The sequence below is a fragment of the Molossus molossus genome, unplaced genomic scaffold (genome assembly GCF_014108415.1).
Source record: "Molossus molossus isolate mMolMol1 unplaced genomic scaffold, mMolMol1.p scaffold_m16_p_21, whole genome shotgun sequence".
In the NCBI taxonomy this organism is placed as follows: Eukaryota; Metazoa; Chordata; class Mammalia; order Chiroptera; family Molossidae; genus Molossus; species Molossus molossus.
In genome coordinates, this window is record NW_023425357.1 from 6,336,594 (window position 1) to 6,349,806 (window position 13,213).

The following is a 13,213-nucleotide window of genomic DNA, read 5'->3' on the forward strand; positions in this document are numbered from 1 at the left end:
CACTCACCTGGGCTCGCTGCAGCTTCTCAGCAGCCTCCGCTCGTGCCCGCTCCCCATCACCAGCCCGGCCCTGCACCTCCTGCAGCTGTGACTCCAGGCGGCGCCTTCGTTGCTCACCCTCCTGACGTGTGGTCTGCAGGTTACTCAGCTCTGCCCGCAGCTCAGACACCTCAGTCTCCAGAGCCAACCGGGTCTTCTCCCACACGCCTTTACCCTGGCAGGAGAGGAACAAGCAAAGGTTTATAATTCCCCCCACCAACCAGGCCAGGCACAGTCCTGCCTCAGGGCCTTTGCACTGGCTATTCCCTCTGGAAGTCCTCACTGTTCCTTCAACACCCAGGCACATTTCTGCCTCAGGGCCTTTGCACTGGCTATTCCCTCTGCCTGGAACTCACTTCCCCCTGATGCCAGGACGGTTCAACCCTCACCTTCATCAGTTTTTAAGCTCAGATGTCATCTTCTCACACAATCCTTCCGTGGTTCTATTTAAAATCACAACCCCCCCCCCCCACTTGGCCCCTGATCCCCTTTTCTTGTTCATCATTTTCTCATAGCACTTATTACTCCAATATCTCTTATGAATGTGTTTATATTGTCTACTCTCTGCCTCTCCTGCCAAAACAACTCTACAGGGAAGAGATCGCTGTTTGTTTTGTTCACTGCTGGGTTCCTAGTACCATCCCTGGAACATAGTATGTACTCAATTAATGATGAATGAAGATGAAGTGAGAGCATGAATACTCCAGACAGATGGGCCAGTCTAGAACCAGCCAGAGGTACCTCCTCCAACCCAGCCTCCGGCCCTCCCTCCTCACGGCCTCCACTGCCCGCTCGGACCCTAACCCACCCTCCGAGCCTGCTCCAGCTGTTCTGCCATCTCTCCCAGCGCCTGGCTGTGGCGCTGCCTCAGCTCCTGCACCGCCATCTCGTGAATGCGCGTCTCCTCCTCCAAAGCCTTCTTCAACTCCGTCACCTCCTGTTCCCTCTTGGACCTTTGATCAGGGGAAGGGGACAGGGAATGGAATTTCAGAACAGAGCAAGGCAAGGACTTTAGGGGATCCTTTGACAGCTGGTTGTGCTTCTTTTTATTGTTTCTCTCCAAGGATGGGGACCTCATTCTGTGTTTCTTAAAGGATCTGGACATTGATGCTGTGCAAGGAATGTGGCTCTAAGGGTCAACTCCTACTTATCTTTCAAAACCCTGTTCAAAAGGCCCCTTCTCAGGTAAGTCTTTCTGACCTCGCTCCCACAGTTGTGGCTTAGGGGTCTTCTCTTATCATGCTATACTACTCCATTAAAGCACCCTTTGTTCTGGGTTGGGTCTGATCTTCGCCCAAATCTGCCTCCCCCGAGCCTGGGCGTTCCTGGGGGCAATGCCCAGGTCTGACTCATCTCTGTCCCCAGGTTGGCCCAGCGCTGGTACTCAATAAGCAACTGTTGAATGACTAAACTTCTGTGTAGATGGAGAATTCTCACCCAAGTCCTTCTCCCCTCCACCACCCCTGCAAGTGCCCGGGCGGTGCCAGCCGCCAGGCAGTCCAGCCTCACCGGAGCTCCTGCTGTGCGTTGGTGGAGTCCAGCGTGTCCTCCAGCTCGCCCCGCAGGGCCTCCAGCTCCTCGCCCAGGTCCCGCCGCTGCTTCTCTGCCTTGGCCCTCGCCAGACGCTCAGCCTCCAGGTCTTCCTGGGCCTCCGACAGTCCTGCCTGCGCCTCCCGCAGGGATTTGAGCAGCTGGGCCCGGGCCCCGCCCTCCTCCTCCACCCTGGGGGCAGAGGACCAGGGAGTTAGTTACAAGAGCAGGCAGGGTGCAGAAGGACTTCTGGGGCGAAGAGGCCAGACGTGGTCTTTGGGGGTGACCTGTCTTGGGTTTAAACCCAGCTGTACCCCTGGGCATGTGCCTCCCGTACTCAGAGCCTCAGTTTACTTAGCTGTAAAATGGGAATGACACTAGTCCACTTTACAAGCCTTTTACTCCATGGTCTCAATGCTTATGACAAATGAGGAAACTGAGGCACAGAGCAGAGAAAGCACTCGCCCAGGTCACACGGTCAAAGAGTGGCAGAGCTGACCCTGGAGACGCACCTCATACCCCCTAAGAGACACAGCCTCTTGCATGAGAAGCTGAATCGAGAGACAGCGCTGATGGGGGGCTGTGTAGACAGGGGTTTGTATCCCCTGCTGGGCCACCTGCCTGGCAGTGACAACCTCTCTGAACAGCAGGTCCTGGTCTGTGAGAGGACGTGAACACCCTACTTTACAGAGCCGCCGTGAGAGTGGCAATAAAAATAATGAGTGTGCAAAAGGCTACATGCTGTATGAGCCCTCTTATCAAGAGTAGGAAAGTCCTGCCCTGGCCAGTGTGGCTCAGTGGGTTGGGCATCATCCCATACACCGAATGGTTGCCAGTTCGATTCCCGATCAGGGCACATGGCTAGGTAGTGGGTTTGGTCCCTGGTCAGGGTGCATACCAGAGGCTGATCAATGTTTCTCTCACATTGATGTTTCTCTCTCTCTGCCTCTCTCTCTTTCTCTCCCCCTTCTTCTCTCTTTCTAAAAATCAATATAAACATATTAAAATAAAAAAGAGTAGGAAAGTCCTGTGTGGACAGAAAGCAGATTGGTGGTGCCAGGGGTTGGGGGGAGGGGAAATGGGAGCGACAGCTTAGTGGGTCCCAGCCTCCTTTTGAGTGATGAAAATGCTCGAACTAGATAGAGGTGGTGGTCACACAACCCTGTGAGTGCACAAATGCCACTGAGTTGTCCACTTGAAAATGGTTAGTTTTGTTATATGAATTTTATCTCAATATTTAAAAAATAATAATAACAAGAACATAGGAATAAAATAATGAAAAGTAGTAACACACACACCCAGAATTTGCTGAGGGGCCAGAGTGTGCCAAGCATTTTATGAGAACCTTCTTATTTACTTCCTACACTAACCCCCATTTTATAGATGAAGAAACTGAGGCTACAGAGGTGATGTCGCTTGGGTGAGGTCATGTGGCCAGAAAGAGGAGAAGCCAGGGATTAAACCCAGAAGTTGGACTCAAGGGTGTGTGTTCTTTTTTTGTTGTTGTTAATCCTCATCAGAGGATATTTTTTCCATTGATTTTTAGAGAGAGTGGAAGGGAGGGAGAGAGAAACATGGATATGAGAGAGACACACCCATTGGTTGCCTCTAGCACAAGCCCCAACCAAGCAGGAGATCCAACCTGCAACTTAGGTGCATGCTCTTAACCAGGAATCGAACCCACAACCCTTCAGTGTGCAGGCCCATGCTCTAACCACTGAACATATTGGCCAGAGCAAGGGTGTGTGCTCTTAACCATGGACACACACACACTGTGTACCAGCGATTCTAAGAAGCACATTTTCCCTATAATCAAGGGCCTCTCCGTTTGCATGAAGCGTAGTGGGTCAAAAGCATCTGAAAAACCCAGCATCATACCTGGCACATAGCAGATGCTCAATGATCATGAAGGGCTGTCATTATGATGATTAGAATTCCTGAGATGGTCAGACCCTTATCAAGTCACGCTGACCCTGGGCTGCTCCACGTTGGGAGGCTCAGCAGGGGGAAGAAAAAAATCACATTTTCTTACACCTGGAACTGTGCAAGTTACTAGACACCAGGGCCTTATTTAAGCTTTCCCTTGACTGGGTGGGCTTGGAACTCTTTCCTGGGCCATTTTACACGAGGGGACACCGAGGCTCAGGGGTGTGTGGCGTGTGCCCGGCTGGTGAGCGACTCAGCTGGGCTCTGCACCCAGGAGGGTCTCGCTGGGGCGCCCCACACATTGGCCAGCCAGGCGCCTCGCTTTGGCATTGCACCTGCCGCACCTGGCCAAGGCAGCCTGCAGCTCCTCCTCCTTGCGGCCCAGCTGGGCCCGCAGCTCCTCCACCCGCTGCTGCTGCTCCACCATCTGCTCCTGCAGCTCCGAGCTCTCCCCGTCCAGCCGCCGCTTCAGCTTCTCCAGCTCCTGGCGGCCCTTCTCCTCCTTCCGAAGGCGGTCTGGAGGCGGGAGCGGGGCCATGTGCGCGGGCTCCACACGCATGCGCCCCGCAGCGCCCACGGAGACCCGCAGTCCCGCCCGCCAGTACTTTCCCAGGCGGAAAGCTCAGCTCAGCATCTCCCTCCACGCCTCTGACTCTTTCTAGCTTCCCCATCTCAGGGGGCGCCCCACGATCCCCCAGACCCTGGGCCAGACCCCCAGACGCTGATCTCTGCTCCTGGCACCCAAGGGCGGCCCCTGCTCTGCCTCCCTCTGCCCTGCCCTCTCCTCTCCCCAGCCGACTCCTGCGCCTGATCCCTTCTGCTTCCCATTCTGAGTCCCCAGCAAGGAACAGAGCCAAGGAAGTGTCTGAAACAGTGACAGGACAGTCAGACAGAGAGAGTGACCCCAAGACACCAAAGGGAGAGCGAGAGTATGGCATTGAGACAGAAACAACGTCCGAGCTGAGAGGACCCCGACCTGTCTCCAGCCCTCTTTCCCGCCCCCATTTAGCAGAGATGCCCCCGGAGGCCCCGCGGCACGGCGTGGCTGGCCAGAGGTTCCCCCAGGGGCGTGCACAGCCCCCCGCGGCTGCCCACTGGGAGCGGGCGCTCACCCTCCATGTCTGCAATGGTGGCCTCATATTTCAGTCGGAGTTTATTGAGACTCTTGACCTTCTCCTCCTCCTCTGCGGCCTGGGATGAGAACTCCGCCAGGCGCTCCTCCAGCAGCCTCCGCTCCTGGGGGGGAGGGAAGGGGGGGGCGTCAGGAGCAGCCCCCGCCCAACCCCCACCTCGGGTGGTGGTCTCATCAGCGTGTCTGCCTTCCCGGACCCCCTTGCCCCCAATCCCTTCCGTTCTCTAGGGTCTACACACCTTCCCAACCCACCAGGTCAGGCCTGGTAACTGCGGTGTAGACTTACTGGAAGTACAGCACCAATCACTGACCATCATCCCCGATGGGCCCTGAGGGTGATTCTAATCCTTTGCTCTTATAACCGCACTGCAACCCACGTCCTTGTGCGTCCGCGGCATCCACGCGCGCCGGACCCTTGCTGCAGCCCCAAGCACGGAGCAGGGACCGCAGTCAGCCTCCAGCAGGAGCTCGTCCCGCCCCACGCAGATCTGCTCCATCAGACTCGGTTTTCACTCGCTCCCCATAGATTCCTGAGCACACGAGAGTTTAAGAAGCAACGGCCACCGCTAAGGGCACATACTTCGGTTGCAGTTTGTCCCCGGCCCTGGTTGGTCGTGCGGGTGACAGCCACTCGATGTGTCCCTTCACGTCGATGTTTCTCTCTCTCTCTCCCTTCCTCTCTCTCCCTCCCACTCTATCTGTACAAAAAATGGAAAAATGTCCTCGGGTGAGGATAAAAAAAAAAAAAAAAGAAAAAAAAAAAAGAAGCACCGGCCAGAGCAGTACTTTTCACACCATGAGCAGCTGCAGAAATCCATACTGTGGGTCCACAGGACCCTTAAAAAGAAGGAAATAGATGCCGTGGCCGGTGTTGCTCAGTGGTTAGAGCGTTGGCCCGTGCACCAAAAGATCTTGGGTTCGATTTCCAGTCAAGGGCAAGTACCTGGGTTGCAGGTTTGATCCCTGGCCCTGGTTGGGGCATATGCAGGAGGCGACTGGTTGATGTGTCTCTCTGACATCAATGTTTCTCTTTCTCTCTCCCTCCCTCCTCCTCACCTCTTTCCCACTCTATCTGAAGAGAAATGGAAAAGTATCCTCGGGTGAGGATTTAAAAAAATAAAAATAAAAACAATGGTGGCAGAGTCTTTCAGTGTCCCCACCCTGGGGTGGAGTCTGAGTCCCCACCTCTTGAATCTGTGACTGCTTTAAGCTCAGTGGTCTGCAAAACATAGGGTGCAGGCCAAATGCAGCCTGCTGCCTGTTTTTATAAATAAAGTTTTATTGAAACACAGCCACTGCCATTCAATTATGAACTATCTGGCTGCTCTCATGCTACAGTGGCAGAATTGAGTGGCTGGCCCTGGCTGGGTGCTCAGTTGGTTACAGCGTTGTCCTGGTACCCCAAGGTTGCAGGTTCGATCCCCACTCAGGGCACATATAGGAATCAAACAATGAATACACAAATAAGTGGAACAACACATCAATGCTTCTCTCTTTCTCCCCTCCTCTCTGTCTAGAATCAATCAATAAATTAAAGAATGAAATAGAAAGCCCTGGCCAGTTTGGCTTAGCGGGCAGGGTGTCAGCCCGCGGACCAATGGGTCGCGGGTTCAGTTCTGGTCAAGGGCACGTACCTCGGTTGCCGTTTGTCCCTGGCCTTGGTCTGGGTTGTGTGGGAGGCAACCAGTTGATGTGACTCTAACTCATCGATGTTTCTCTCTGTCTCTTTTTCTCCCTCCCTCTTACTCTATCAATGATAAACAGAAAAATACCCTCGGGTGAGGAATGAAAAAAAAATTAAATAGAGAAAAGAATGGAGTGGTTGTGGCCGAAGTGGAGTGGCTCCCAGATGTTCACCACCTGGAAACGTTTGCCAACACCTGATGCACAGACTTCGGTGAAAGGGACTCAGCAGCTTCTGCTTCCCTCTCCCAGAGCCCTGAGCTGCTCTCCTGGGGGGAGGGAGGCCACACAGAGAAGCACGGTGACACCTGACACAGCCACCATGTGACGGTGACCGCCTGAGAGGCTCATGGTCTGACAGAGGAGGGTCTGTGCAGCCGACCCCCAGAACCATGGGATAGAATGAAATGGTGATTGTTTTCAGCCGTGCAGCTTTGGGGTGCTTGTGATACAGCAACAGGTGATGACACAGCAGTCACTCAGTCAATGCCTGCTTGAGTGGCAGTTTGACAAAGGGAGGCAAGGAGAGAGAAAGGGTTCAAGGGAAACACAGCCCAGACAGACGGTGACAAAGACCCTGGAGGCAGGGCTAGCTGGGGGCAGAGGCACACAGACACCCACGCGCCTACCGATGCGCCCGCGCCCCCCGCGCCCCCCGCCCACAGGGCTCACAGGCCACCGACCTTGCTCAGCTTGGCGTTCTGGTCTTCCAGGAGCAGCAGATCTTCCTCAAATTTCTTCAGCTTTGCCTCCGTCGTCACCTTCTCCAGCTGCAGCTTCTGCCGGGCCCCCTCCTCAGCCTCGAGGTGGGTCTCTAGCTCCTGGAGTGGGGAGGAGGGCAGGTGAGGATCAGCGGCTGGGTCTTGGCTGGGTAGCTCAGTTGGTTACAGCTGGGGGCTGGGGTGTGATGGGATGGAGGGGACAGTCCACAGACCCCCAGGGTTGGGGGCTCAGATAGATCTATACTCTGGGTGAGGCTAAGAAGGATAAAACCTTTACTGGTCTTTCTGTTTTATTCATCAGCTCAACAAGCATTTATTGAGTGCCTAATGTGCGCCGGGCACTGTTCTAGGCACCAGGGACAGATAAAAGTCTTTGTCCTTGCCCTGGCCGGGTGGCTCAGTTGGTTGGAGCATCGACCAGTGCACCAAAGGGCTGTGGGTTCAATTCCCGGTCAGGGCGCATGACTGGGTTGTGAGTTTGATCACCTGTCAGGGCGCATACAGAAGGCAACAGATCTATGCTTCTCTCTCCCATCGATGTTTCTCTCTCTCCCTTCCTCTCTCTCTAAAATCAATAAAAACCTATCCGTGGGTGAGGATTGAAAAATCAAGTCTTTGTCATTGTGGAAACTACATTCTTGTGTGTCTGTGAAGATTGTGATCAATCAACATTATAAACATGCCATGTCAATGGGCACTGGCCCTATAGCAATGACCAGGCACATGTGGAGACTTTGGTGTGAAACCAGAAATTACAGTTCAATGTTAGGAGCCGCCTTGACATCTGGTAAACTTGGGGGGACCTAAAGTGGCCTAACCACAAGCCTTCCTACCTACTCTGCTCCGTGGACAAGGTCCCCAAGCCAAGGAACCCTCTGTATCACAGGGACCAGGTACAGTGCCTGCTTATCCCTGTGGCGTGGATGTCAGTCACCTGCCAGTCGGAATTGGTCAAATAGACCAGTTACCACTTCCTGCAGGAACCAGGGTCACCTCCCCTTCTTGTTACTACAGCATCTGCCTCCCACAGCCACCTCAGGCTGTGAGTGTTCGTGACTAGCAAACTGCTGTCTCGCCACCTGGCCAGGGTCAGGTGTGGTGCATTAGGCCGTCTCCATAACCGAAGGGCAACTGGGTAAAGAGGAGGCCATGAAAACACTCCTGAGCTCTTGAAACGTGGCCAGTGTGAATGAGCAACTGAATTTTCCATTTTATTTCATTTTATTTATTTTAAATTTAAAATCAGACACCTAATTAATCTCTGGAAGTATGTTTGGAACAACTCGGGCATGTAAATGGACTTTTTCAACTTTAGACATCAGCTATGAATGCAGAAGTATCCCCAGTGGAAACTTAGCATCTGAACTGAGATGCACCTTGAATGCAAAATGCCTGTGAGTGCAGTAGCACGGAGGCCGATGGAGCCCGGAGACGGAGAGAGGCAGAGTACAGAGGATAGCACTTCAGCACCTGGATCCAGCCATGCCTGAAGCTTATACATTCTGGAGTCTGCCATTACTTGAACCAAAAAAGTGTTCTTTCTGCTTGATCCACTTTGAGCTGTTTTCTGCAAATTTGTGGCTAAGAGAGACATTGTCTGCAGAAGCAAAGGTAGGTGGGGTAGACAGAAGCGAGCGGGGAGGTGGCCTGCGGGTCCAAGGGGGCCAGACCTGTATATGTTGCTGCAGTCTCTTCTTCTCATTTTGCAGCTGGCGGCTGCACTCCTCCTCCTCCCCCACACGGGCCTCCAGCTCCGACACCACCAGCTCCAGCTCCTGCTTGCGGGCTGCCAGCCGCCCCCGGGTCTCCTCCGCCTCGGCGCACAGCTCGGCCTCTGCTCGAAGTTGCTCTGCCAGGCGGCCACGCTCCTCTTCCAGCTGGGGATGGGTGGGAGGTCAGAGGCCAGCAGGCAGCGGTCCCAGGATGGCCCTCAGTGGAGCACCAGGTCCCTCATGCCCCCTGATTCGCTTTGCTCTTTGAGGTATAGCCCCGAACCCATTCCTCCCTCAGGTCCCCAGCTCAGGATGACCCCTCATTCCCCTACTTATGGAATCAGACCCCTGGGTGCCACCCTCTTGCCTCATCACCCCACAGCCCATCAGTCCTCAGCCCTGTCCCTCTTGCCCCATAACTCCCTTTGTCTCGGCCCCTCCACTCTGTCCCCACAGCACACTCAGCCCTTATCACCTCCCAGTGGACATCCTCCCCAGCCTCCTCCCCAGCTTCCTGGCCTGCAGTCTCTCCCTCTCCACCCCCAGACAGCCTGGAGAGGCCCCTGTACCATCTCACATTCCATGAATACTCCTATGCCCAGCAGTGTAACCAAAGGAAATAATTCCGGAAAAGAAAACAGACAAACGCTCAAAGCATTTGCATCAGCATCGCTTAAGATGCCAGAAATACTGGAAACAATGAGAAGCCCACCACCTGTGTACCCTCCCCCTGCTCTGCCCCACCCCCTCCGGAGCCCCTCCCCCTGAGCATCTCAGTTGGGCAGGAACCAGCCCCCCACCCAATACCCTGGCTACACCCCAGGCTCCTGTCCTGCCTCCGGCACATCCCAATAGTTCAACCACCAAACATAGTTTCTTTGGTTTGTTTTGTGTCTTTTGAAATCCCCCCCAGGGTAATTTTCCATTTTTCTTCAGATAGAGTGGAAGGGAGGTAGAGAGAGAGAGAGAGAGAGAAGCATGGATGAGACACCTAGATTGGTTGCCTCCCGCACACCCCCAACCAGGGCCAAGGACAGAACCAGAACCGAGGTATGTGCCCTTGACCGCAATCAAACCAGAAACTCTTTGATCCGCGGGCTGACGCTCTAAACGCTGAGCCAAACCGGCCAGGGCCACACCACATAGTGTTGACCCCTATTCGGGGCTCTAACACACCTTGGCTCTCACCCGTCCTACCCTTCTCCCCACAGTCCTGCACCAGCACATTCCACTCAGCCAGAAGCCCCGCCCCTCAGAACATGACTCCGCCCACAGCCCCGCCCCCACAGCCCCGCCCCCTCACCTGTGTCAAGCGGCTCTGGAGCTCGCCCACCTCGCGGGCACTCTGTTGCTGGAGCTCCTGCACTTTCTGCAGCTCCTGAGCCCGCGCCTGCAGCACCTCATCCTGCCGCGTTACCTGCAGCAGTGGCTTCACCTGGAGGGAGGTCAAGGTGGCTGAATGGCTGGCAGGCCGCTCGGCCCAGGAGCCAAGAGCTCACACTCGGAACAGGGCCGGATTCCTGGGTTCTAAGGCCAGCTCCTCCACTGACGAGCTGAGTGACCTCGGGAAAGCACGTTCACACCCCCACCTATAAAGTGGGGGCGATAAAGCCCTACTGCCCAGGGTTCTCAGCATAAGGGAAGAGTTAACAGTTGTAAAGAGCCTGCAACAGTCGCGGGTGCGTGGCAAACATTCTAGCCGTGTTTCTTTTCTGCTAACAAACCCTCTGTATACAAGAGACACTGGGGTTCTGTAGCCCAGCGTTTCTCCACGTTCTCAGTCCCAGGTCCCTGGGGAGAAGTGCAATGCGGTGACAGGTGCCACACACATCAATACCCGAAGTGAGCTCAGACACCGTATTCAGAATCACACCAAAGAACTGTGTTTTCTCCTCCAACTCTCCAACCTCATTCCTCCTCTTCAGTTGCATGCTGGGGGAACACCCTGCTCCCAAGCTCACAGAGAACCTGATAACGTGGCTGTCCCTCTGCCTCGGGTCAGCCTGGTTCATCTGATGTGTAGTGAGTGGTCTGAATGGTCACATGACTGCCACCCCGTCAGTGAGAATGAAACCGGGACTCTGAGCTCCGAGATAAGAAAAGCCCAGGCCAGCTGGGGGCCACTCTCAACCTGCTGGTGGCCCCCGTGCGGGCAAGGTGATCATCATGGAGGGAAGTCAAGCAGGAGACACAGAATGCTGGATCACTGACATCGATGTCTGGGCCCTTTTAGTGCAGTAAAGGGTTAACTCGGCAGGCCTGGGTTGTCCAAACCCTGCTCATTGGAAAGAAAGGACTGGCCCTTGCCCAGGTCCTCGAGATAACCTCTAAGCCCTTGGACTAGCTGCCTGATGTATGACTTGGTTTATCTGGGGGTCTGGGGCCACATGGTATGAACTTGACCTCTGGAAGGGCTGGAGACTGTCACAAAGGACAAGCACATGGGCGGTCAGCCACGCCTATGTGACTGACCCCGATAAAAACCCTGGACGCTGAGACTTGGGTGAGTGTCCTCAGTGGACAATATCCCACATGTGTTCACACATCATTTCTGGAAGGCCAAGAGCTGTCTACACAACGCTACTGGAAGAGACACCGGGCAGCTTGCTCACACCTGGTCTCTCTGATCTCTGTCCTATGTGCCTTTTCCCTTTCCTGACTTTAATCTGCGTCCTTTCACTGTAAGGAAGTGTTACCACGAGTATAACTCTGAGTAATTTCTGTGAATTCTTCCAGTGAATCATAGAATCTGAGGACGCCCTAACTCAGCCCTAGATCCAGCTGTACCTGAAGCTGTCCTGCATCTTTTTTTTTTTTTTTTTTTTTTAATCCTCGCTTGAGGACATTTTTTGTTCAGATAGAGCGGGAGGGAGAGAGAGGAAGAGAGAGAGAGAGAAACATCGATGTGAAGGGACACACCGAGTGGCTGCCACCCGCACGACCAACCAGGGCCGGGGACAATCTGCAACCGAGGTACATGCCCTTAGCGGGAACCGAACCCGGGTCTCTCTGTACCGCAGGCCGATGCTCCAACCGCTGAGCCAAACCGGCCAGGGCTGTCCTGCATCTTTTATCCATGTCGGTTTGCGTCAGATTTTTTGGTCACTTGCTACCTAAAGGATCCTGATGAACAAAGGTCAGGCTGATTGGTCCCATCGTCCAGATGCAGCAAACTGAGGCCTACACAAAGGAAGTCACTTGTCCCAGCAGACCTGCCCCCAAGGTCCTGTCTCCTGGCTGCTCAGGCCGCGCCCCCAGGTGCCCTCACCTTGATGAAGAGCCGCCACCACTGCCAGTGTCTCAGCTTGAGGTAAGCTGCACAGTTGCGCTGCATCACCCTCAGCGCGCTCTGCTGCTGCTGCCGCTTCTGGAAGGCCCTGGGCGGGGAGACGGGCGCATGGGAGAGGGGCTGCCTTCAGCTCATCGACCATTGCTCAAGGCCGACTGTGAGCAAGCACTGTTCTATGGTTAGTCAATCTCATGAACAGTTCATCAGTCCTCCTGCCCTCGATTCTCTCTGCCCTGTCCCCTCTTCTGTCCCCATAGCCCCAGCCACAATTCAGGCCTCGCCTTCACCCACCTGGATCCTCACCCTCCCGTGTCCCAGCCCCCAGAGGGATCTTTCTACAGCCACCCCTCCCCTGCTCACAGTCCTCCTGTGGCTCCCCAGCACCCCAGACAAGGCCCCCGCCCCTCAGCCTGGTAGTTGGGAGTCTTTCATTTGCTGACCCTTCCTCTGGGCCAGTCCCGAGGGGAAGGAGATGCTCCTGCAAACTTCCTGAGGCCCGGAACACCTTTCCCACCCTCCTTGGTGTCCTCGTGGCTGGGCGTCCTGGTCTGCAGGGCCTCCCAGTGCACTTGCATGACCCCATCAAAGCACATCTCTGACACTTTGTCCAGTGGCGTCTGCCTTCCAGATTGAAGTCCCTCGAGGGCCAGTAGGGTGACCACCTCCACCTCGTCTACCCGGGGCTTTCTCTGTGTTAACACTGAGCACCATGCATCCTGAGAAACCTCCAGGATGGTTGGTCACCTATGTCAGAGTCTAGCTCCTCTCTGTGTCTCCAGCATCGCTCAGCACAGGGCCTGACCCACAGGGGCCTCAGGGACTGTAGTGCCCAGAAGCCTGGGCACCTGCTGGCTCTCTCCCTTTATTTCCCAGCCCCTCTGCCATCTTGGAGGCCTGGATGCCTGGGGCCATCTGGTCAACCCCTCCCTGTTCCCAGCCTTAGCCAATGGGATCCTAGGACAGTGTAATGCCCCACCTTCGAGCCAGGTAGCCCCGGGCAGCTGCCTGGAAGGACACGATGATGTCTGTGACCTTCAGGTCCCGCTCCTCTTCCAGCTGGGCCAGGACCCCCGCCCGGAAGAAAATCTTACTCTGTCCCACGCGGTAGAGGTTGGGATCTAATTCTAGGGCCTGGATCTGTAAGGGGTGGTGGGTGGTAAGGAGAAGGGGCGAGGACAGG

At 55.1% G+C, this 13,213-nt stretch overlaps 1 protein-coding gene across 1 annotated transcript in view; it reads right to left on the reverse strand.

The window, feature by feature from the left end:
- Positions 1–13,213, reverse strand: part of MYH14 (myosin heavy chain 14) — a 75,136-nt gene that overhangs the window by 19,249 nt on the left and 42,674 nt on the right. The window contains exons 20-29 of the mRNA XM_036274123.1: positions 13,010–13,170; positions 12,013–12,121; positions 10,048–10,179; positions 8,703–8,909; positions 6,994–7,131; positions 4,608–4,731; positions 3,840–4,011; positions 1,549–1,761; positions 848–992; positions 8–214 (exon numbers count right to left, since the gene is read on the reverse strand). Coding sequence (XP_036130016.1) covers positions 8–214; positions 848–992; positions 1,549–1,761; positions 3,840–4,011; positions 4,608–4,731; positions 6,994–7,131; positions 8,703–8,909; positions 10,048–10,179; positions 12,013–12,121; positions 13,010–13,170 — 1,608 coding nt within the window. The remainder of the gene's footprint in view (positions 1–7; positions 215–847; positions 993–1,548; positions 1,762–3,839; positions 4,012–4,607; positions 4,732–6,993; positions 7,132–8,702; positions 8,910–10,047; positions 10,180–12,012; positions 12,122–13,009; positions 13,171–13,213) is intronic.